This window comes from Triplophysa dalaica, chromosome 11, assembly GCF_015846415.1.
Source record: "Triplophysa dalaica isolate WHDGS20190420 chromosome 11, ASM1584641v1, whole genome shotgun sequence".
NCBI classification, from domain to species: Eukaryota; Metazoa; Chordata; class Actinopteri; order Cypriniformes; family Nemacheilidae; genus Triplophysa; species Triplophysa dalaica.
The window spans coordinates 9,610,256-9,636,072 of NC_079552.1; the positions used below are offsets into that span (position 1 = coordinate 9,610,256).

The window sequence follows — 25,817 nt, forward strand, 5'->3', positions numbered from 1 at the left end:
ATATGCTTAGGTTCCTCCCGACCTTTGTTAATGAAACATCATAAAATCTCTTTTAACCATGTCATTTCAAACAAGCTTGAATATCAATCTGAGTAACATGGGCTATATTGTATTTTTTTTTGCCACACGCAATGTGTATTGCTCTGGATCCCATACATGAATTCAACCGGAATAGTTGAACGCCCCTTTGCACCAGCACGACTTTAAATTATTATATTTACCCTACAGTCATTGGAGATCCACTTTTCCATGCATACACATACAGAGAAAATCAGGATAAAAAGAGGACAGAAGGTATTGAGAGAATACAAAGCAAATTTAGATGGAAAGAGACAGGCAGTAAAGTTTGGATTGTGAGTGGCATGAAAACGGAGAGCCAGTAAAGCTTTTGGTTAAGTGTGCCGATGCAGCCATAAAAATACCTTGAATTTTGACTGTTCTTCCAACTATTTAGTGTAAAAAACCAAGCCCTCTAAAAAGGTGTGACTTATCTGACAATTTATCATAAAGCAAGACATTGGTCTCCACTCTCAGCTTGAGCAAAAGTTTACAAGGCCTATATAAGATTTAAATTTTAAGGTTGATTGTCTACTATCCTACTATCAATACAGCATCTGCCCTTTATAGCACTTAGGTCGATCTTGACACTGAACTTGGTCCTCATTCATGACCATCTTGTACAATTGACCTGCAGTTGACCTAAGGTCATCGACCTATGCCCTCATAGCGCTGCCTCAACTGCGCATGCTTTGTCCAAAGCTTTTTACCGCCACCTATTGGTTGTTCATACTTTTAAACAGCTATTTGCACCCATATTGTTAACACTGCCCAGTTGGTAATTTCCAAAAAATCCCGAATAGTGAAGATGTAATACAATTGATTTATTTTTTATTTTTTGCCAGCTTTTAATTTCAGACACTCAAAACAGTTATTTTGGTGAACGTAGCCTACCTATTCATATTAAAGAGAAATTTAACAAAAATATTGCCCGTTTATTTTTCATTCTGAATATGTCTCGTCTTAATAACCAAGATATAATCGATTGATTCGGTAGCTGTTTCAGTAGACTCTTCTCGATTTGTCTAAATGCCGAGGGAACATCATCATCATCATCTCTAATGCTGATCTCCGGTAGAAAGGGGGCGTGTTCTCATCAGACAGCTGGAAATCCCCGTTAGATGCATAAAAGGGTCCCAAAACGACTCCGCATCATTCAAAGCTTACTGCCGAGCCGTAGGGTCACACGAGGACCTTCAACTATGTGGGCACGAGGGTAAGGTTGGACAGCGGCGGGATTAAATGGGCAATCTGATGGGAAACTGGAGATATAAGGAGCCGAGCACCGTGGAGGAATGCGACTCGACGTGGGAAAGCGACTCGGAGAGCGATGAGCAGCATCAGCAGCAGCTGGGAAGAGAGGAGGAGGACAGCGGCATCTCTGAGCCCATCAGCCCGTCAGAAACAGGCAGAGGAACGGAGCAGCTGGATCATGGATCGCCGCAGGTATCGCTATGCACCTCATTGAATGATGCACATAATTTACGTTTTTTTGCACATATTTATAAGAATTGTGCGTGTATTTTGCATTAATCATACTAGCTTGTTGTTGTATTTATGTTTTTTGTCATTTATTACACATGAACATGGTCCATGTGGTCTAGGTAAGCGTGCAAATTAAGCGTGGGCAATGTCAACCTATTATTATCACAATCATCCTTATCACTGTATAGGAACAGAGCACATATATACAGTACATTTGGTGAAATATATAAGGAACTTGATATATGATGGTTGTAAAGGTTTAGCATTACATCCTTGTACGCGTTAAATTTCATTCGTATTAAAATGGCTCATGCTGTCATCATTCTTGTGGATTTAAGGCTGTGACCTGTTAAACGCGACCCAATTCCTCGCAGGAAATTCAGCTTTTTGATTTCCTGTCACCGGATGAAGAAAATTGGAATTCTTTTTTTTAAAACAAAGAATTTAATAACAGTGTTTAAGATTACTCGAATAGTTTTGTTTTTGTGAGCCCTGTTTGTTGTCCTCGACAGAAAATGGAGTGCAGAATAGGGTAAGTAGAAAAAATATTTAGTTAGTTAGTTTTATGTCAATTGAAACAAAAGCCATTGAACAGTTCCACACTTGAATAGCAAAATGTTAACAGTAGCAATGTAACATAAATGTAACATAAATGAATATGAAAGCAAATAATAAGAAGATAACTGACATACAGTATTCATTGGAATTGTGTTGGCAATCATTTTAATGTGCTTTTATCGAATAAGTGTACAAAAGAACATGACCTATGCTTTAAAATCTCAACCTTTCAGTTCAAATCAGCTTTTAACTAACCCTTTTCTAAATTGTTTTATTGTATTCGTAAATATTTTGTTGGCTTCACAGGGACATTGAAAAGCATGTGAATGTTAGGAAATAACTACACTGGTCCTGACTGGTTAAAAGCTTCATGTCACGTTAAAACGTGTTGTCACTTGTGCCGTACTTTCATTCAGCCATAAAGATGTACAGTGCTTGAACATCACAAGGGGCTGAGAGCTAAAAATGGTCATGAATTAGTAAGACGAAAGTGCACCGTCTCTGCAAAATGGGGCTCTTCTGTTTCTTCTTGATGATGTTGTTGCGTCTCAGTGGGGGATGCTCAGTACATATGCTTATCGTGGGACTTGTTCAAAGACTCCTGTGTACCAGTAACTGTTTAATTCCCCCTTATTCTTTTTCTCTTTCATAGTTTGGTGATATGCTGGAATCCTCCACCAGAATGAAAAGGAGTTTTTATGCAGCCAAGGACCTTTACAAATATCGCCATAGTTATCCGGTAAAGACTCACTAGCATGTCTTTTCAGAGAGTATGTGTGAATCTCAGAGGGTAGTTGTCTTTTCAGTGACAGTTAATATAGCAAAACATTTGGAGAACTTGGATGCACATCTGTGAATTAAGTGTGTGTCCTGTATATGATTCACTCATAAATCATTTTCATATAGCTGAAGGAATTTACTTTTTTATTGCTTTATTACTCCAACCTATTTTCTCATTTTGATTCTTTTATTAATTCCCACTCAGAACTACAAAGAACCCCGACGGATGAATGAGTACCGCAATCTTAGGTTCTATCTCAACAAAATACCCCTTGTGCCAGATGGTAAGTGAGTGTGTGCTATAGTCAAAGTAGCCTACATTTTTTTGTTTTACTGAAGGGGTCTTAAAGTGTCGTAAAAGATGGTTTGGGCTGTTTAATACTTTGGCTTTACTGTACATGTATTGTGCTGTAAGTTTTATCTATGAATGCCTCTAAAGCAGCCATTGCATTTGTTGAGAGCAATGTGCTTTAAAGGAGCTTGATCTGTAAGCATTTTTAACAGTCTTATATTTATACCTTAAAACAGAACAATCCACCCTATTCGGATTCTTATGTAATGTGAATATTACACTTTTTCACTGAAATCGTCACAAACCAAGTCTTCACTTCCACACAGTTGTTAAACAAACCTCATAAATGATCATAGCAGTGGATTTTCTCTCAGTTGACTTTGTATAACAATATGTCTGCTGGTTAAGTGTCCATAAATAATGAAAAGTTATGAACGCTGTGCTTGTCAGGATTGCATCGTGTGGTATTAAAAAACAAACCCACCTTATTGCTTTTATATGACCGTAACAGCTTCCTTTCTGGAAGTCCCTTGATTCTCATCATGAGACTGTGCCTTAATTGGCATGTGGGGAAATTTCATCTGCAGTCATAGAAAATGTCCAAAGGGGGGTAGTGAGATGGAACGAGAGGGTTTGGTTAAAGATCTGGGCTGATAATGCATCTAAAGAAACTAGATTCACACTGTATATTCTGGGAACTGGAACGATAGCCTTTAACTTGAGATGTCACGAAAGAAACCACTGGATTTTAATCAAGTAATATGTACTACATGTACTAAAATTGGTTCAAATTCAGACTGGCTGCCAAAGAAGAGATTTTATGATCCAACATGTCAAAAGATTGTGAGTTTTAATTGATACCCTGCCAAGATAAACTGAGTTTTGATTGACACCATTCAAAAACGCTTCCTGAAAGCGAATCAGATAACTCTTTGAACATAAACAGAAGCTCAAAAGTGACAACACAAGATGGAAGTCATACTGCGAGAGCATTTACACACAGACAGCATAAAGCAGTTTTTACAACTGAATACACAAAGCAGCTGGTGTGAGGGTAGAAAATGCATCATTAACTGAATGTTTTCCCTGAGGGGCCAGTTTAGAGAGGCAAACAGTAAAGATCTCAAATGAGGAGCCATTGATTGGTTATTGTGCTCATTTTTGGGTAAGAAATTAGCTGAATTCAGATGAGATTTGTTGTGCAAACATTTAATGATGGTACAAGTTCTTTACCGCTGACTAGGGAGTAGGGAAACACACATACAGCTGTGTTCTCTGTCCTCTTGTGGGTTTTAGTGTGTCCTTGTCACCAATGACGTACACTTTTATTGAAGTAAATTTTCACACCATTATGCCATTCCAAACCCAAATACCTGCATTTCTAATAACATGAGATCATGAAAAATACATTTCATGCAATGCGTAATGTTGTCGTGTTTGAAAGTAAGCAGTCTTAACAAGTTGTAAATGTGAAGGTGAATGAATATGAATCTCAGAATGAATCAATTGAGAGTCATTCAAGAAGTAAGGTAATAATAACTGCCTACTATTACGAAATAATAGCGTTTTTACACCTTCTACGTACATAAACTTGTTTTTGTTGGACACTCCATAAACCAAACAGGAACCTTAAAATTCCCTAGTTATGTAAAAAAACGAGGATGAGGAATCTGGTTGTCAATATGTACTACAGTACATACCGTATATTTTATACATATAGTTAAATACTGTACGTTTTCCAAGCTTTTTGTAAAATATAATACATATACCAATTTTAATCCTTTTTTTAATGTCAACATCTGCCCTGCAGTCATGCTTTCAAGTGGGCTGTTGTCATTGAATTGGTTTTGATTCCCAAAACTGGTCGTAATGTGTATATAGGATTCATTCACAAAACAAAATGATCGTTTGTGTAAGTTACTATAAATTGGAGTTGTCACATTTTTATATCAACTGAATGAATTGATTTTCTGTTTCTTCTCATATAGGTATTTATATTGAAGAAATCCTCACCAAATGGAGAGGAGACTATGACAAGCTAGAGCACAATCACACATACATTCAATGGTAAGACCTTTTTGCAATATTCTAGCTATGGTATGATATGATAATTGCTCACCGATGTCTAATGACATAAAATTAGCAAAATGTTATTGAAAAGGGAAAGAACCATGCTAATATGTGCATGAGGGATTTCTGGGTGGCGAGACATTAGATACGATTCGCTTCTCCGTCAGATCTGCTTAAAATTAACGTCATATTTAGATGCAAATCTTGTAGATCAATGCATAATCAAACAAGCAAAAAAAGTGATAAGGATTAAATCAGAACAGCTCATGTAACTTCAGTTGAAGGGAACAATGTCTTTCACAGCCACAGTAATTGCCTTAAGACAACTAGAGAAAAAGGATTTAAGTTCCTTTAATTTTTGTAAGCGTTTTAATATTTATACACACCATCACATTAGTAACAGTAACTAAAGAAGCTTGTGCAATGTCTGTGGGTTGTGGGCATTTCCTGTTAAATGGTTTTTAAACAACTTTTAATCTAAACATGCAAAGATTTAATATTATCGTTCCCCCTATTTATAAAACCTGACTCTAAATAGTGGTCGGATTATTATTTTTGTCTAGTTACCTCCCAGCATGTAAAGTACAATAATCAAATAACCAAAAAACAAATCTGTACATAACAACACGAGGAAATTAAATGAAATATTCTTGCAAAGTACGGTACAGTTAGCACTGAAGGTTGCCTAAAGGTGAAATGTTTGTTATAGCTTATGTAAAAGACTCTCAGTAGGGTGTTGTTACCTCATACACTCCCTGAGCTGAGCCTGTTCTTTTCTGCCTGGTGCTGTGATCCCGATGATGAGGGTGAGAAAAAAGAGGGGAGGGAGGGCGTGATGCCATAAGGCTGTGTGAAATAACAGCGGAGATCTAAAAGCAGACTTCACACATATGCTACCGCTCATACCGCTGCACCATCCTGCAGAGGAAAAAGCGATTAGCTTCTCTCGTTCCCCTCTACTCATTTATTCGCTCTCTCGCTCCGTATGCTTACGGGGCTATTTGCATAATATCAATTAGTGAATGTTAAGACACAATGTGCGAGGAGGTCGGTAGCGTTTAAGATGGAACATAGAAACTTTAGCTGGCTAGAGAGAGGAGAAGAACCCTCTATATCCTCTGCCCCCAAGGTTGTAGCAAAAGTTAGTTTTGTCCATTCTAGAAGAATTTATTTATGTGTTGTGTGTTCATATTTATATATCGTCACTGTCCTTCCAAAACCTCTGATTTCCAAATTCACAGTTTTTCAGGAAATGGGAAAACACATTTTTTGGCAAAGTTGACAAGCACTTTTAATACTTTTTGTATATCAAAAAACCCAGTGACAAACATAAAGGGGATTTATAATAATGATTTTTCGAACAAAAATGAAATACGGAGAAGGTTTAAGAAGGACAGCATCAATATGTGTAATAGTTTGAGGCTAGAGGATTCAAACCCAGCTTTCAGTGTGTAGTTTGTCGTTGACTGTTTATTTTATTGATCCTATTGACTACAGTGTGATATTATTTGATACAAATCATTTAAAGCGAATCAGAATATCCGTTGAGTAAACGGTTATGTAAAGATACGACCATGATCAAATCAGAACTAGACCTTATCTCTTCACTATCTTTCAGGCTTTTCCCACTCAGAGAACAAGGCCTCAATTATTATGCTCAAGAACTCACTCAGGATGAGATAAAGGTAAATGTTTTAAAGTAAAATTGAACAGAACCAAGCCAAACAAGTGATAAATAGATTTCAGGCACTCAGACATTGTGTTCTTTTGTTTCACCTGCTGTTATCATTATGTAATACACACAGCTTTTAACAGAGTGTTTCTCATGTCGACAGGAATTCCAAAGCACTCGAGAAGCCAAGAGACGTTTCCTCCTAGCCTACACCATCATGTTGGATTTCTTTGGGATCAAGCTCCTGGATAAAAATGGGAATGTGACTCGAGCTCAGAACTGGCAAGACCGCTTTCAGCATCTGAATGAGTGGGTAGCCCTCACCCTGATAGCACACATATATCTGGGAGATGTCTATTTGATATCTGCATTTACATCGGCAAGACACCTTTTTTATTGTTTGCTCATCTGCAATACGTCTCTGAGATGTCTCCCTTCAGATGCCATAAAGACATCCAATAGATGCCTGTATAATGGTTATGGTTGATGATAAGGGTTTAAAAATAAATCTTAAATACCAAACAATTTTGTACTATACAAAACTAATCTTGAAGTATCAGTAACATTGACATTCATCCCTTTGCCTTCCCAGTCTTATCTCCTTGTCTTAATCTGCTGTATTTAGCACGCCACAGTGCTCATAGAAAGCATCTTTAATCTCTGGTCCCTTTAACACAATTTCACTCACATGACCCTAACTGGCCTGTCACATGTGCGATGGGAGAAATGGGTCAGATGCACAGAGGCTAAATAGAGAAGAACTGAATGGGTCACAAAGACAAGTGAGATTTAGATTTGCAGAGAGGATGACGATTAGAATTGAAGACGAGTTGATAAATGAACAATGCTTAAGGATGGCACGCAAGAAAATCCGCAGTGCAGTAAATATAGTAGATGTAGATGATTGGGTGTATCTGTCGTTGTGTCATTGCCCCGGGACTGAGCCACAGAGGACGCTCTCTATGACATAGGAGACTATGCCTGCAGTGTGAATGAATGAATAATCTAGAAAATTATTAGTAGTAGTAAAGAGAAGAATGGCAACAAAAATATATCAATGTCGCATGAGAAAGTAACTATAGCTATAATGTGAGACTCAGTGGGGTACTAAAAGACATTTGGGATGTATTTTTTAAATGATGACCATTGTGTATTTTGTAAAATAAATTATATAGAGTATATACAGGAAAAAATAGACCATTTCAAAGACCATTTCAGTTTTTCTGAATTTACTGTCGGTATGTGTTTAAATAAAATGATTATTTTGGTTTTATTCTGTGAACTACTTTTTTTTATTAGCAATTTTTTTGCAGAAAATGGCAACTGGAGAAACCAAAATGATAGAAAAGATTTCTATATCAAAATGATAGAAAAGATGCTTTGTATTTTTTCAGACCTCAAATACTGCAAAGGATACTGTAGAAAGATTCAAGATATGGAAGGAAGGAGGCGGGAACCGGCAGACATTTAAAAAAAAGTTTTAATATAAATAATAACAGCCGGCGGCCCCTCACGTCCGACCGCCGGCGAACAAAACATTAATACAAAATACAAGAACATAAAAACAACCATAAAACATGTTCGGGCCCGGTCCTCTCTCTTCGACGGTCCAGTCGCTCGTTCTCTTATATGCTCCCAATCTCCTGCGTGATTCGAGCCCAGTGGGCGCACAGCTGGCGCTCATTCACAATTACTCACTGGTCTCGAACCACGGTCTCGCCCCGCCTACTCCACTACAGATACAAGTTCAGATTCACTTTGAAGTAATACATACAAAAGTAATATTAGTAAATGTATTTAGGAAAATTCTAAGAATATTTTTATGTGATAACATCAATTTTAGTTTTCGCATTTTTCATGTGTCTTGTCATTCTGTCGGTTTTTCACTTTGTCACTCCTGAGGTTTGATTTTGTTGAAATTCATCAGACACTGGACTGACCACAATATATATAGAAATGCTGATAAAATTATCATTTGCATTAATCTCTTACGATGTACAATTTTATATTTGCAGAAAAATTTATTTGTGTCGATTCTGGTCTCTTTCCTTTCCAGGTCACAGCACAACTATCTGCGGATAACCCGTATACTGAAGAGCCTCGGTGAGCTGGGCTTCGAACACTTCAAGTTCCCTCTTGTTCGTCTGCTGCTAGAGGAGGCGCTGGTCGAGGGCACTTTACCCAACATGCGTCACAGCGCACTGGAGTATTTCGTCTACACTCTGCGACAACACTCTCAGAGACGCGCCCTGCTCCGTTTCGCCCAGCGCCACTACCACCCGCCAGAGAACTTCATCTGGGGTCCTCCCAGGAGGAAGCGTGTTCCTGGGACATCTGGATGTTCTGGGACAAGAGCTGGGAAGCCGGAGGTCACAGACCGGAGCGCAGGGAAAGCGAGGTCACCTAAAGAGGGCAGGAATCAGAGTAACTTAGAGAGAGAGACAGAGGATACAAACAGGAGTGAGAAGTGGAGAATGGCGAAAGGACGGATAGATACAGAAGAATACATTGAGACCATTCCCCTGTAAAATAAAAAACAGGGGAATTCTGGGAAAGCAGGTGTACATGTCAGTTTAGGCTGAGGTTAAAGTTAGGAAAAAGAACAGCACAGCAATATTATTCCATATCTTGGCCTTTTAAAGACTTTATGATCACGTTGACTGTTTGGCATTTCTTTTTAAAAACGGGATGTTTTTCTTAACTCTGAACTTGTAAGCTGATAAATGTATCTACTGTAGTTCTTGTTGACTTTTGCTGTAAAGAGGTCTTAGCAATATGTGAATATATACAGTTTAAGTGCTGCAGTCCCTGACATGATAACACACGTGTGTTTGTGTGAAATATTGCACTTTTGACTATCCAGTCTTCCCCTATGAGAGAACATTATTCTAATCTGCAGACATTGCTGTCTCTCAGTTATTCTCTGTGTTAAGATCTGGCGTAAGTTCCTTATACCCGATGCTTGTAGCTCCTTGTAACAATTCATTAGGATAGTGTGAAAATACATTCAGGAATTTTCAGGTTTTTATTAACCATGTATGTTTAGATATGTGTGAGGTTACCACTTTAATCCAGTTCTTTAAAAAGTCTTGCAACATAAAGTGCCTATTTTATTTTTTACAGCATATATACGTGCTAGTGTGTATGCTGCCTTTCTAATCAAACTTATGTGAATAGTGTATGAGTGAAGACAATCAGGGCTATTAATGGTCACATACACATACAATACAAATATATGAGCTGATTTATTAGTATTGATAGTGTATACTCAGAGGGCTTGGCAATACCTCCACATCTGTGTGTATGTGTGCGAATGTTTTCAAGTTCTGCCTTTTTGATTTAGAAGGGAAATGATGATGAGGAGCAGAAAAATATCTACTACTATCTCTCTGTCGTCTTACTCTAGTTTGGAGAGAAAATAGTGGGTGGTATGCAGTAACAAAGCCTCTTTCAAACATATTACATTATACAATGAGGGCTATAACACCCCCGTGCTTCTCAATCTTTCCATCTTGATTTACTTTTAGCCAGTCTTTGCATTGTAACCCAAGGTTCATTAAACCTATTTTGTGTATTTTGCTGTCTGATTCATCCAAATGGACATAAAGTGTTTTGATATCAGGAAACATTTAGCCATTATTTATATTTTTTCATAAAAGAATGTTCCAGCTTCAATACATGCTAAGCTCTATCAACAGCATTTATGGCAAAATTTTAATTCTGTCATCATTTACTCACCCTCTTGTTATTTTAAACCTGTTTGACTTTATTTCTTCAGCAGAACACAAAAGAATTTTTGAAGAAATTTTGTAACCGAACAGCACCGGCCCCCATTCACTTCTATTGTTTGGACACAAAACCAATGCAAGTGAATGGGGGGCCAGTTAACAACATTCTTCAAAATATCTTCTTTTGTGTTGAAGAAAGAAAGTCATACAGATTTGAAATGACAAGAGGGTGAGTAAATGATGACAGAATAATTGTTTTTATTTAAAAAAGCTTCACATTTTTGTTGTTAAACCCTTAGCAACGTAAATCTATTGAACTATGATAACTGTGTTCAACAAATTGAAAATATTCTCCATTAAATCAAACAAATATTTTTAAAAATACAATGTATTTATTGAACTTGGAACATTCTTTTGTGAACCTGTGGTTTTAAGGGTTTAAAGATTCTCTTCCACTATTTCTCTCAAGCCAGAGAAACCACAATACTCCTTCGTTGTGTCTCGTACTTGTGTGGTAACTGTTTGACGGTCTCATGCAAGGCACTGTTTTTCTGTTACTTTATTGGTAAGTGATGATTTGTATATCGTGGCCTAATAAAGTGCAGCTCTTTAAAGAAATGTTGCTTGTATGATGTATGATGTGGTGAACTTCACCAACTAAACTTTACATTTCCTTTTTGTCACTAAATAGGATGGACACAGTGTCATTTTGTATCAGTACAAAAATAGGTACGAAGTCCAATCAAATTGAGTTGATGTATATGAATACATATTTAAGATACCTTGTATTAAAATATGTTAGTCGTGCTGGGTTCCTCTGAAACTGTTCTCTTTGTGCAAATGTGTACTTTTGGAAAAAGTACCACCGCATTGATAGCTTGTCGTTGACAGAGGACAAGCCTGAACATCACTACATCCTCTCCTATAATCCGCTCTGATGGTATAGGGCAGGGTTTTAAAGTCAGGGAATGCAGTTAAAATGCTGATAAAAATGAAAGAAGAAAGCTGCCATATGGTCACTTCAGACACCCCAGTCCCCAGTGGTTTGAAGAATAGCGTGTGTGCTGTAATCAATGTGAGCATTGCTGTTTCTTGTCAAAGCGTCAGTGAGTGTGTGACTGGTTTTCATGATGTACACCTGTGAGTGTGACTTTCAATGCCAGCTCCTCAGTCACGGAGGCTCCTGGAGACAGCTGTCAGATGCACACCTGGTCCAGGAATCTTCTCACTGAGCTCGGCCTTTACCTGATAATTCTTTGACTGACATGCCGCAACTGAATTTGTTTTTAAAGCCTTCGGGTAGTAATTTATAGTGTCTTGACTTAGTAACGTAGTAAGACCATGTTTTAGAGGACAATGAGAATGAAAATGTTGTGTGTTTTGTATGCTTCGTGGCTAAGTGTGCTTCAGTAAGCACAGTTAGTATTGTACACACTCAGCGCTCCTGCTGTGGAACCGTGTGTTAAATGTGCTGAGTGGAAGGAGATGTGGCAGTACTGATCGGCAGTGACAGAATGAGGTAAAGAGGGTTTTGTGCTGGGTGTCTGTGTTGTGAAGCGGATACCCCCACTCCATGTGACTCACTGATTTTTTCAATATGCCCCCTCAAAGCTTCATATTAAAACAACATTCATAAATCCTACAGCATATACTCTCTCAAAACAGTGACGCATATAAACAGTCATGAGCAAAAGGTCTGGCGAGCCTCAGGTCTCTTTCTCTCTCATTATATCAGTATATCCGTTTGGAGATCTGTTTGGTTACTGATATTCTTCCAAATATCCTCCTTTGTGTTCTGCAGAACAAAAAAATGTGTACAGGTCTGGAACAATCTGAGGGCGAGTAAATGATGTAAAGTAATTTTTGGGTGAACTATCACTTTAAAGATTTATTTAATCTTGGGTATCGAACACACTTTTTCCTGCTGGCTATTAGAAGTCGATCACCATGGATTCTGGTTGTGTCATATATCAGATTTTCACGGGTCTATATAAACATTCTGTGCCACATCATTTAAAGTGTCAAGCGTAAAAACATGGGAGTCAGTTTTAAAACATTTGTTACTGTCTGTTATCTCTCCTAACTTGACGTTGGCTACCCAGAGATGAAACACAATCTTTACCAACTTTATTTAAACACAGAATGTGTGAGTCTAAAGCTGATATTTCTCTCTGGTGTGTAAGGGGACTTATGTTCAAAACGTAACTCAATGTATACAGTTGTTGTGGTTGTTTTCAGAAACTGGAAAGAGTTGAAAATTTAGTAAATTGTGAAAATTAAAGTTTGTTTTAAATTTGGTACAACCCAGAACAAACTATTTTACATGAGAGGTGTTTATATATAGTCCACGCCACAGAATAATAGCTGAATTAACAAAAATAAGCCAAATCAAAAGGTTACAAGGTGCTAAAAGGTTCTTAACAGTGATTTCATTGAAGAACCATTTTTGGTTCCATAAAAAAAGATTAATTTAAAGGTTCTTTAAAGAACCATCTTTTTCTTCCTTTTTGTAATATGATATTTTATTTTTTTGCCACATAGAACCTTTTGTGAGACAGAAAGGTTCTTTGGAAGTTCTCTTTGGAACCATTTAGACAAAAAAGGTATTTTCTATGGCATCATAAAGTACCTTTATTTTAGAGAGTGCACCCTAGATTTTTAATGATGTTAGACGATTATCAACTGTTTTTATGTTTTGAGATAGCAAATTCTTTTTCTACACATTTACCCTCTTTGCAACAGTGACTTAGTCAGTGGAATATACATTTTTGAATGATCCATGTAAATTCTTTATTAATTTTTATTAATGTCACTTCTGGATGTTTTTCAACAAAAGCCCAGATAACTGAAGCTTTCTAGCTCAACCTGGCATGGCACTACACTGTATGTAAAGATCAAGTGTTTGATTTCAAGAGAACGTTTGCACAACATCTATAGCTTGAATGCGCTCTTCCTTTCAATAAAACATCTGCCAAATGTAACAGATTTAAATTGTTTATATTTTCACATTGATTCCCAATTGGGTTAACGTTGAATATGAAACTCTGGATGTTTTTTGAGAGAAACTTCTGCCTTTTTAAAAGAGGAAGTGTTGATAAAGACTCATGGCAGTGCATGTAATGAATCAGCCAGCCCTGTCATCTTAATTCTTCAATGTTACCACCCATGCAAATTTATGTGACCTTTGTTTAACCATGCCATGACAGAAAGCATTTCAGCCTTTTCTCAGAGATATTATCCAGTCATTAAGCAGCTGTTCCCTGGCACATTTAATAAAAAAAGGATGTGGGAGAAAGAGAGTGATATAGACACAAGCAATTTGATTTTCTAACACATTCTAGAAAAAGACTTCAGGTTAGGATTTGCCAAAACATACTTAAAATGAATGACACATATACATACCAACCTTGACTATATTAAAATTAGTGGTGGGCATAGATTAATTTTTTTAATCTAGATTAATCTAGATTAAAATGGCTCATTTGAATTCTGCCGAAGGCATTCAGAATATGTGTGCTACCCAAATAATGACTAAAAGTAAGTCTTTGAGAACGGGTTTCTCAAGCCAGGTGGCGCATTAGACCAGGGGCTCATCTCCTGTTTCCAAAATGCATCACAAACTGCTTGAGAAAGCTGTTCTACTATGATAATTGGTGATGAAAATTAAATTATGTTCAATAAGATGAACTTGTGTTTACTTCCGCATTAGCTAAGGGATGATTTGCGTTTAGGTGGTACTTGAGACTGGAAGAGCTCCTACAGTACATTTACATTTAGTCATTTAGCAGACGCTTTTATCCAAAGCAACTTACAAAGAGTGAGGGAGCAACAAGCGATATGTCATACAGGAGCCATAATACATTAGATCTCAATACAAAGTTACTGGTTTCAACTAAAGCTAGACAACTACCTGTTGAGAGAAAGTGTGTTTTTTTAAAACCAATTCCGCATTGCACAAACAACCTTAGTCTTGTCGATATTTCCATTGGGAATTTTCTTAAAAATAAATATTCCCTGAAGCAAACCCGGCGGCTTCATAGCTGCATCCATGTTAGCACGTCACGTTTGATGCGGTAATTTCACAGTAACGTTATGTTGTGTTCAGACCAAACGCGAATGGCGTGTCAAGCCCGAGTGATTTATATGTTAATGCAAAGAGGCAATAGACCTACTTGCTGCGCGAATCGCGCGAATGAAGCCCTGGTTATGAGATGATGAGGCGGCTTCTGCTTCCGCGAATGACGCGAATGACGCGAATCACGCGAGTTGAAAAATCTCGTTCTCGCCCCGTAAAGTGCAGTTAAGCTGGTATACATCCGCGCTAAAATATCAAGGTGAAAGTCATCATAGCTTGCGTAGTATAGACCCAGCTCCCAACCCAACTCTGAGAATAGATTAACGGCGACATTTTTTTTATCGCGCCATAAAAGTCTCACTGCGTTAACGGCGTTAAGGCCCACCACTAATTAAAATGTTTTATTTTGAACTTAATGCACATCATGATTTTTGTCAAAGCTTATCTTGGTGCTTCTGTTTCTGATGCTGCTATCATTTGTACTCTCTGTAGAAAGTGAATTTTTATCTAAATTGTTTCAGTTCCTCCTTTGTTTGAGCATGTCAACATGCCTCGAAACTAATCTCACAACAACAGTGACAAAAACTAAATACAGAGTTTCGACTGACTGTCACACTTTTGACTGGTAATCTTTCTGTGGTTAAAGCTTACCACAATTAGAGCCCAGAATGCAACAACAACATTGTCAGATTCAGCTTTATTAGGCAAACAAGATATAAAAAAGAAATATTTATAGGCCCATGATTCATACATGCTTACAATACATTGTGTCATGGGTGCATTGCATTATTATGATTCAAGTCAAACATACTGTGTACATACCCTACATACCAGTTTGCTTACTTCATCTTCCTGTTCCGGTGCCACCTGTGGGGAGAGATCAACATGAAGTCATTGTTCGAAATATTTTAAAGGAACTTGGTGTGCATTCCATTCATTCAATAGTTCAGGCATCACAGAGAATGCCTGAGAAACAAGTTTATTCAAAGAGCATTTGCAAAAAGAGAACACTGAAACTACTGTGATGAATTCAGTCTTTGTTTCCATACTTAAGTTGTTTACTTCTCTGGTTGAAAGAGAAGGTTTGATTAGAGGATATCAGATCCTGCTATCAGATTTACATAATATGGAGTAGGGTTTTTCTTTCTGTAAAACTAGTAAAAACCCAGGGAACAGCATTTACTGGAGAGAGTCTGCCACCTAGTGGGTGTTTAGAAGGGATGCTTGAGCTATGACATCATCAAGCAAAAGTGGACAAAAGCCATAGCACTAGGATATGAGAGATTGCTAGCCAAAACAGGATTAGGCATGTACTCAAAATATCTTTATGAATCAGATCAAAACATGAATTTATGGAAATGGATTCAGCTTTATGCGAGCCGTCCTAAACCCTATTTGTCAAAGGAAGCAAGACGAGAGACGCCCGTCGGAAGGGTGCCTCTCTCTTTTTCTTAGCGGTTATAAATAGTCACTTCCTCTCTGGCAATTCCATCGGCAGTTCAGTCAGGGAGGGGGTGCTTGTAGTCGGACAGAGTCCCACCCAGAGTTGTGGGGTCAGAGATCTTCAAAGAGACCTATACAGTCTTAGTGACAGGCCACTCATCCTCATAATGCTTACAATGGAGTTCACTTCCTGTGTCAGTAACAAACCTCCCAAATCACTGCTTTAAATTACATCTTATCAACTACTTTTTACATTTACATTTAGTAAATTAGCTTTTATCCAAAGCGACTTACAGATAAGGGATACATTGGAAGCAATCGGAACAACACACGGACAACAAAAAGCATAAGTGCAATAAAAAAACCTGGTCTCATATAGCCTAACACAGTATACAGAGCTAAGTTTTTGAAATTTGAAAGAGTAGAAAAGAGATAGAAGTCAGAACTGATCAGTCAGGTGTTGACGGAAGAGATGTGTTTTCAGACGATTCTTAAAGATGGCGTCAGAATCTGCTGATCTTGTAGCAGCGGGCAGATCATTCCATAAATGTGAAACCGATCCCAAATCGGATAGGAGAGAGATCTCTTACCTTTTAGGGATGGCACTACAAGACATTGTTTGTTAGCAGAGCATTTGGATCCAGCGGTTATATAGGTCTGCATAAGCGAGTGAAGATAAGGGGGTGCCAAATCTGTGGTGGTCTTGTAGGCCAGGAGCAGAGTCTAGAATTTGAGGGACTATAGGTAGCCAATGTAACTTAATGAAGAGAGAATTTAACCTAAGCATTTTTTCTGATAAATGTTGGCCCATGCATTGCTAGAATGGGGAATGCTTTATAATAAGGTTGTATTTGTTAGCATTAGTTAATGCATTAGCTAACCTGAACTAACAATGAACAATACTAATACAGCATTTATTCATCAAAGATCCAGTTGAAATTTAGCGGCATCCAGTGGGGAGGTTGCAAAATTGCAACCAAAGGCTCACTACACCCCTCCCCCATCCCCTTCGAAGCACCACAGCATCTCTCACAGAACAAAGATACAAAGTCAGTTTTTTGATTCTTTGCCAAAGGTGATAACATCTTAACGATACACGCACTGTAACTCAGCTTTTCTGTTTAGGGCTACTGTAGAAACAACATGTTTCCATGTAAGGAATTCCATGTAAAGGGACCCGCAAGGTGTATGTCGATAGAAATAGCATATTCTTAGATAATAGAAACATAAAATTTCATTGAAGGTTTTATACACATCTGAAGACATAGTTATGTATATTATATTGCATCTGTCAATAGACCCTGCAAAAATTACACACAGCACCTTACTGTCAACTGCTCATTTCTCAACAAACTGCTGAGGTGCAATTTCAGTCATTCCTCCGCAGTGCAGCCATAGCGTCCTCTGTCTAGCTGTGGTGTTTTTGAGCCAGAGAGAGCAAACATCCCACTCCCGGCCTCAGGCTGGGCTCCAGCTGAGAGTGTAGGATGTTTACACTCCCTGATGCTCACAGGCTTCTCAAGACATGCTGTCCATGACCATGAATCGATAGGAAAAATCTCTCGGGTTACGAACACCTAAATGTCGTTACTATCAATGAATATTCAGTCATGGTTTGTGAATTACAGTGTGGAGGCAATGTGTCTACAGACAGTGACAGAAGCTAAATGACACCTTCGAAAATACAGTACAGCAACAGATGTGAGGCTCAGCAATGGGGGCCCAATGGCCTGGGTCCAACGTGAGAGATTTTCAGGCCAGTTGACAGAACTGTGACTTGCCCGTATATTGGCAAATGTTTACACTCTTATTTCAGTGGTCATGCATTTGTTCATTGTATGCATGTTTTGGATTCCTATGATGTCTTGACATTGTTGTTGCGACTTCTGCTGGTGACAAATGTTTGAAGTTGTGAGAGTTTTTTATGGGAACTTTAGTTAGAATGGGTTGAAAATAAAAAAAAAATCATGTTTTGCACCATTTGTTATTTTCCAGCAATCCAGCTATTGTTGCAAAATAAAAGAATACTACATTTTGTCTTGAAAGATGTTTTATGTCTAAAAGACGTTTCAAAAATTCACTTTTTTTGTGTAGCAAACTGGTGCTATGTAGTAATGTGTTCAATAGCAAACCACTCTTTACAATGAATTAACATTAGAGCCAATGAATGAAAGGCATCGGAGGAAGGTACATCAGTGGCATGCCTTTCAGGAATCTGATCATGCTGGTCATTAGACTTCCCGATAATCTGACCGCTCTATTAATAGAGCTCCATTCCTCAAATGTGCCGCCTACTGACTGGTTCCACTCGGGGGGTAGAAGGACCGTTGGGAGAGTTTGTTTGTGTGAGTAAACAGAAGTCAAGAGGTTCTATAGTCGATGTCCTATGGAGCAGACGAGAGGTGGGGGCACTTGACGCTCCCACGGATCAGCGTCACTCGAGGAGCCTCTGCGTCACTGCTGGCTCCGGTCCAGCGTACCCCTCCTCCCTCCTAAAGGATGTGACCGCTCCCAGCCTCTGGGAACTGGCCTGAATGAGAGATTTTCACATTCTTCAGTGCTCTTTCCTCTCATTGGACAAGATGACGGTCTCCTTCTGCCCCCTTCATTTAATCTTCTGGGTAAAGTCATCAGACTTGCTGGCAGCCTATGGGCATAAATAGGGGAGGAGGAACAAGAAACACAGAGAAAGAAAGAGTGATTGAGTTTACAAGGAAGGGGAACAACAGGGGACGGAGTGATTAAACTGGTGGGACTGGAAAAAGAAAAGAATGATAGTGTAAAGGTCTAGTACTTAGTGAATGTAGGCACAAGGGCTTATGTATTGCAATAGATATTAATGTAATACATCTTAATTAAATAAATGTTTTAATGTGAGAATTATGATGTGAATACTATAGAAGTCAATACAAATATTTGTTATTTTGTTAAATGGTAAGTGACTTCGGGTTTCTGGAATCTATTACACCATGGCCTAACCAAACATGATGTGATAAGATTCAAGCAGCAAACAACAGAATTACAGACTCTCAGTGCATATTTAATACATGCAAAGGTTTTTGGGCCAATGAGATTTTGGTGGAACTATAGCATAACCTTCCTTTGAGTTTAATATTAGATGTAATTCGAATGGAAAGGTAATATTTTTTTCTGGCACATTAACAATTGTAGTTTACAGTAAATAGGAAAATCTTTGACCATCTTTTTTAAATCTTTGGAATATTTTATCAAGGTTAAACTCTAAGAATTGTCAGTTAAATTTTTTTATCCAAGTCGACTGATTGTTTTGTGCTGCACATTGGTGGTGCTTGAGGAGATCCCCCCCCTTCCATGTAAAGCGCTTTGAGTACCCACAAAAGCGCTATATAAATGTAACAAATTATAATTATTATTCAATGAACTCTTATAAACATTCCAGTTGCTTACTTAAGTAATACAACTTGCAACTTAATTTCAATGAAAAGATTGTTTTCAGCCAATCCCTATAAAGAAACAAAGACAGGAAGATCACTTTGTCATTAAGATATATTTTGTGTGTTACATATATTAGATTGTTGTTGTTTTATTTGGCCACATTAAAGATTTCTCAGAGGACGGTCTCACCCCAGGACAGGTTGTCTGCAGGGTCAACCTAAGAGAGCTGTCCAGAGTGCTGAAAGTGTGTTCATTAAATCCGTCACCTTGACATACTAGTGATCACCAAACAAGATACAAGACTCTTAGATGTTCTCTGAATATAGCGATATAGACTCACAGACTGAAGTTACTCTGACAGAAGTTCAGCCAACAAACTCTTAAAGGGATATTTCAACCCAAAATGAAAATTCTGTCATGAATTATTCATTCTCTAGTTGCTCCAAACCTGTATAATTGTATTTGTTCTTCTAATGAACACAGAGAAAGATATTTGGACGAATGCTTAATCAAACAGTTGTTGGACCCCACTGACAACAAAAGTAAGAAAAATTACAATGATAATCAGTAATCCCCAAATCTGTTTTTCAAAATATCTTAACTATTTTAACAATAAATATATATCTACGGTAGTCAATGGGGTCCGAGGACTGTTTGGTTATAACCATTCTTCCAGATAACTCTCTCTGTGTTCATCATCAAATAAATGTATACAGATTTCGGTGCCGAGTAAATGATGACAGAATTTTTATTTTTAAAATGTAAAGCACAGCTAAATTCAGCAAGAAATTCTATATTTGTTAAACATTTATCTTCCAGCTTATATTTTCTGACTATCTTATGTCAGCACGAAGAGTCTGGGAAACCTGTTTGAATGGAGTCATTATTGCTGTTCCATTTGGTGGTCTCATTGCTAAATGAATATCCCCCATATATTTTCATAGGCAGTGGATTTACATCAATCTGGGATAAACATGTTTTTACAAAACAACAAATGTATCAGAGTGAAACTCAAAGCTATAGAGTGGTCAATGTATTTGCTCTGTGAAAGCTTGAAAGTTTTCCCAGTGCTGACCCAAAGCTGTTCATCAGTATCATGTTTCCATGCTTTTCATCGCAGGCCCTGTGGGATCTTTCATGCAGGAGGTGGGAAAGCGAGAGTCCCGCGCTCTCTGGATCTGCATTACAGGCCTTTGAAACTCTAAGAAGGAGTGACCTGGAGCGGGGCGGCTCGGCTAATCTGGGTTTTAGCGCTCCGCAGGTGTCAGGGTGGAATGTGATTTACATGATTGAAAGTGTTAATCTGACGCAAATGGCAACCGTGGATTTCTGATGTTGACATTCGGCCTCTAGAGACAGCGTTTGGTCCTGCCTGATCCTGTAGGTCAGAGACTCATCCCTGTCGGCTCTCGAAAGACTGTTTGCTTTTGAGTTACCACAGAGGGATCCATTTCAGCCTGACTTAGTTCACACAGCTACACTATTGCAGCTGCTTTAGATGGAAAGCAACATGGCTGAAACAGTCCACTGTTGGTGTGGTTCACTGTTTTAGATCATTTAAATGACAAATAAACTCTCAATGGAAAACATTTTGATGATGACTGATCTGTGTATGCATCTCAGGTAGACAGATTTTTGACCTTATTATTGAAACAAATCATGAGTTTGTTTGAAATAGATGACACCACAGTTATGGATTGGGTATGCCTGTGTTTATCCATGTTCTCGATGTTCCAGGTGAGAGTAACAGCAGTTGGCTGCTGCAAACATCCGACTGAAAGCTCCATCTTAATCATCAGCTTCCAGTCAAGGATGTTTACAGTAGCCTGTACTGCCAACTGTTTGTACGTACACATGGCGATGACTTCAACCTCCTGACATACTAAAGCTTTTATCATAAAAAGAAATTAGGATTTACTCCACTCCAACTGGACATGAATTCATACAACAGTCATATCATGCACTGTAGTGCCCAGGAAATGGTGATTGACCCTATTAACCATGAGAAAGGGCTTTAAAATCTTTTCGTGTTCATGGAGATATAGTAATTTGTGCTAGGTTTAGTCCACCTTATGACACTTGTTTCCATGACAGAAGAAAAATGTTGTATTTACATTGAAAACACTGAAAGTCAGTGGGTGCCATTTGTTTTGCCACGACACTCCCACAAAGGGCCAATCTGATGAAGCTTCACACGCAACCATCCCTGCTGACTGTAAACGTCCCCCAAACACAAACAGCAGACCGGGTTCCTGCCAACCCCCTCCAATCACAAAGCATCCATCTCTGTGTTTATTCTCTAAACGTAGCTATTAGGAGGCCTGTGTTGTGAGGGCTGAGACAGCAAATTTCCTCAAGACGGTCTCAATTCCCTTTATTGCTGGTCACAATAATCAAAATGACCTCTGTAAGGACATCGCCAGGAATGCAGACCCGTACTCAAAATCGATAGATCAGCATTATTTTCAAAATCATATTTTTTTTCATTATTTTCAGAAGCATATATTGTTACATTGTAAATGGTAATATAATTTGTAATGGCTTGCAATGCAATGCAAGGGTATAACACCCTAACGAAACAGCGCAGTCAGTCAGTAGCATGTGCTGCCAGCTAATTAACTGGATGTTAATGAGAATTGTGTGTGTACATTTAACAGTGTGTTGAGATTGTGTATAGGGTCTGCCTTCCAATGCAAAGACTCCCAGGGTTCCATATCCCTCCCAGTGTTCAGGTCACGACGGGAACAAAGCAAACTTTATCAGAGCACTGCAATCCCACATTCCGCAGATTCTTAGCACTTGGCAACCACATAGCATGTAGTAAGGAAGAGACATACAGAGAGAGGGAATGGGGGAAGGGGTGGAGAGAAAGGAAAGAGGCCGAAACTATCAAAAAAATCAAGAGATCTGGCTAGGAGTCTGAAGACCTCCACCCAAACAAGGCCTCTGATCATATCAATTGTTGGCAATGGTTGTTGTGTCACTGAGGCTAAGCGGCTTCACAGTTAACAGCCGTTTTGACACTAATAACTACTTAAGTCCTAAGTTAAGTTTCTTGTGACGAGAACATAATGTCATAATTAACAATATTTTAATGTTCAAAACTCTCATGACAACTCTTTGATCATTCTGTCTGTGTGGTTCATCCTAGGCTTTGATTGGATCAAATCTGGCTGCATGATGCTATATAACCCTTCTATGCTCTTCAAATGCAATGCATTCCAATGCAGGGCAAAGTTACATGAAGGTCATGAGGATAAGGCTCTACAATTTCACACATTCCATAACATCTTCATCACTCACTTCTCTTCATCCTCTTGTTACTTTTACTTTGCCAGAATGCAATGGATCAAAAAGATCAAATAGATGCAGACATCAAAGGAGTCCAGTAGACAATAAAGTAGAAACCTCAAAATAGGAATGAATATATTAGAGCCTGATGGTTGAAATTTTGTGATCTTCCTCTGACAGCCACTTCCATTTCTAGATCAACCACCTCATAGAAGCATTCTTCTCTAATGCAGACTCAATCTACATTTCTCATGATGCCGTGCGGGACACTTTTCTTGCCTCCATAAGTCAACATATAGAATCCTGTTTTGACTTTAACAGGCCACAACTTACTTTTAAAAACGTTAAAAACGATAAATGGCATTGGTGCTACGAACTCAAGTTTATGCTAATAGCCACATACAGTAAATCTATTGATAACAACTACAGAACATGTCAAGTATGGATCTCCCTTGTTGTTTTTATAAAGTTCCTCACTGTTCTTCCCTTTATCTGGTTATGATCTTAATCCTAAACTTTCATCAAATTTACTTGTTGACCTTCCCTTTCAGGTGCACGGTATCACTGTCCCATTGCCTTTCTCTTTGGGATGCACTTGGGATGAGTGATAAACAGTCTTGACCCAAATTGTGTTCCTTCCTGGTTATTTCAGACAGGCTCACTCGCTTCCGTTCTCTAACGTTTCTCTTAATTTTTCTACTTTATTTTCTTGTTTCCAGCAACCAAAAACCGCCTATAGCCGAATCAGCTGGGCAGAGGGCTCTCTGACATTGCTGGAGGTCACACTCCTTTGCACTCGCCAGGCAGATAAACACAGTTCCTAGATTCCAGGCACGAAACACAGAGCAAGAGAACAAGTCATCTGTGTCGCCAGAACACTGATTAACAGAAAAAGCTAACTCTCAGAGGTCAACAGGAAGTCATGCCACCCCAACACTTACACCCTACTGCCTGCTTTGCGTCACTGAAGATGTTAGGGAACAGTGAACAGTGATGAAATCTAGACTGAGGACGGCTTCCTTAGTAAGTCAAGTGTAAGCAAGAAATAAAGCGTCTAAAATATGTGTTTTAACATATTTTCACTGTGCCATCTACACGGGTGTATGCCAACCAAACCAACCAATGCTAGCACATAGTGAGGGTAGAATCTTCATAGTTAACAGACACAAAAACTAACAATTTTAGGAGGTAATAAAAACATGTGAATTAATAAAGTTATTTTATTGTAAGAGATAAATGAACTAATATAAAGCAATGTGCTGTTGCACTGCTGTATCAGTGAGATATGAAGGAAATGTTGGCCCACACATTCCTGCATCTGTTCAAAGGCAAAACGTTACAACCCACACCACAAAATCTGTATGTTTTGGAAATTATACATGAAAGGCTTTTATATTTTTCCAAAAAAGCCCACCAGATTTTAGTATCGCCAAATGCCTATCAACAGAAATCTATACTTACAAAACTACTTTCAAAAAACTGATTTAAATTGATTCAAATAAACTCAAATACACAGTATTTTACAGTTAAATCAGTTCGTTTATAATGGGGGCATTTCCTGAACACAGCTGTGCAGACTTGAATTGCCCTTTTTTAAAACAGTTTTTCTTTTTAGTTTTTTTTAAACAAATGTAAAGTTATCAATACAAACACACACATCTGCATATGAACTGTCACTGACCACTTACCAAAGTTAAAAGTAAATGCGTGTGTTTCTATGAAAAGTCCGTCCGTCGATCAAACTTGGACTTCGCAGATTTCTGTGACTCTTTCATCGGCGCGCACATGCCGCAGTTTAACAAAGTTAACATTTAATCGTCCAGAAAGGATGCCATCTTCACTTCGACTGTTCCTCGACCTGCTTCTTGTCCTTTCAACGCGACGTGTGTCTTTTTCGTGTGTTTTACACTTCTTCAAAACAAATACGTTGTATCGAGATCTACTACGGCGACGGGACAAACTAGAAAGCGAGCGATATAACCGAAGCTGTACAAACAGCTGTCCACTCACACCTGAGATTAAAACGAAGCTTTCTAGGTTGTAAATGTCGTTTCTAAATTCCCGTTCAGATGCGAAAAATAAAGCAATAAGAAATCTTTTCAAGATGACAATTGTAAGAATGGGGTTCTTGATTTCGTCGTCCGAGCAGCCCGTAAATCTGTCACCCACTCCGGACAATCTGTCACCTCTGACTTTTCTATGCGGATTCCTGAATGTCGCCCCGCCCCTTTTGTCATCGCTGTTTCTTGCTGACCAATGGGTGAGCGCAGCGCTCTCATCGATGATCTTTCCAGCGATCGCATGCACTGCCTGTGACCCTTTGACCGCTGAGCTTTTAAATTTTCCTACATTTTAGGTTGTTAAAAAAGTTTAATGTAGACATGATTAAGTTTCGAGCTTTATTTCTAATTAATTGTGTGGATATATGCCTAGGTTATTTCAGAATTTCATACATTCATAATTCTGCACACACCTGCATTTTCTTAAATCTTTCTAGAAATTATTCTGTTTGTAGTTTGCTCTTTTTATAAATGACTATCCGTATAAAAAAAGTCAAACCATGATAAATATAGTTTTATTAAAATATTTCTGACGTGTCTTTGAGAGGTCAAATGTTGATGCTGTATTGCATGCTCCCATCATGCTAAATATTTTGAACACAAACTGACCGCCAAGGGCAGAAAAAACGGGTTTTAGTATGTAGATCATTATAAAGATAATACAGTTGGAACTTGCAAGCTGGCTAATGTGTTGACACAATAAGCAGGAGCTTGTGTACTTAAACTGTCATGACGGTCAGGGCATTTCCATGACAACACAACATTAATGTTATCAATATCTGGGCTGTCAACGTAAAATAGATATACAACAAAAAATATCTGCAAATTTGAAAAGTTCCTAACAGATATTTCTTGAGGTATTATTGATTGATTGTAATCGTTTTAAAATGTG

The 25,817-nt window shown here is 38.3% G+C and overlaps 1 protein-coding gene and 1 long non-coding RNA gene across 2 annotated transcripts; one reads left to right on the forward strand and one right to left on the reverse strand.

Annotated features, from left to right (window-relative positions):
* The first annotated feature begins 1,165 nt into the window (after nt 1-1,165).
* On the forward strand, nt 1,166-15,517 carry ogfrl1 (opioid growth factor receptor-like 1). The gene is made up of 7 exons (XM_056760473.1): nt 1,166-1,503; nt 2,753-2,839; nt 3,086-3,164; nt 5,161-5,239; nt 6,861-6,927; nt 7,078-7,223; nt 8,971-15,517. The coding sequence occupies exons 1-7, from the start codon at nt 1,300-1,302 to the stop codon at nt 9,440-9,442; spliced, it is 1,134 nt and encodes a 377-aa protein (XP_056616451.1). The 5' UTR covers nt 1,166-1,299; the 3' UTR covers nt 9,443-15,517.
* On the reverse strand, nt 9,179-25,043 carry LOC130431445 (uncharacterized). The gene is made up of 3 exons (XR_008908253.1): nt 24,554-25,043; nt 15,549-15,584; nt 9,179-9,317 (listed from the first exon to the last, which is right to left on the reverse strand). It is a non-coding gene; the product is annotated as an uncharacterized LOC130431445 (long non-coding RNA).
* Between the last annotated feature and the right edge of the window lie 774 nt (nt 25,044-25,817).

Bases quoted from the DNA above. Each gene is read 5' to 3' on its own strand.
- ogfrl1 (XM_056760473.1), top strand. From the start codon at position 1,300: ATGGGCAATCTGATGGGAAACTGGAGATATAAGGAGCCGAGCACCGTG. The intron at 1,504-2,752 runs GTATCGCTATGC...TCTCTTTCATAG, and splicing joins TGGATCATGGATCGCCGCAG to TTTGGTGATATGCTGGAATC. The intron at 6,928-7,077 runs GTAAATGTTTTA...TCATGTCGACAG, and splicing joins TCACTCAGGATGAGATAAAG to GAATTCCAAAGCACTCGAGA.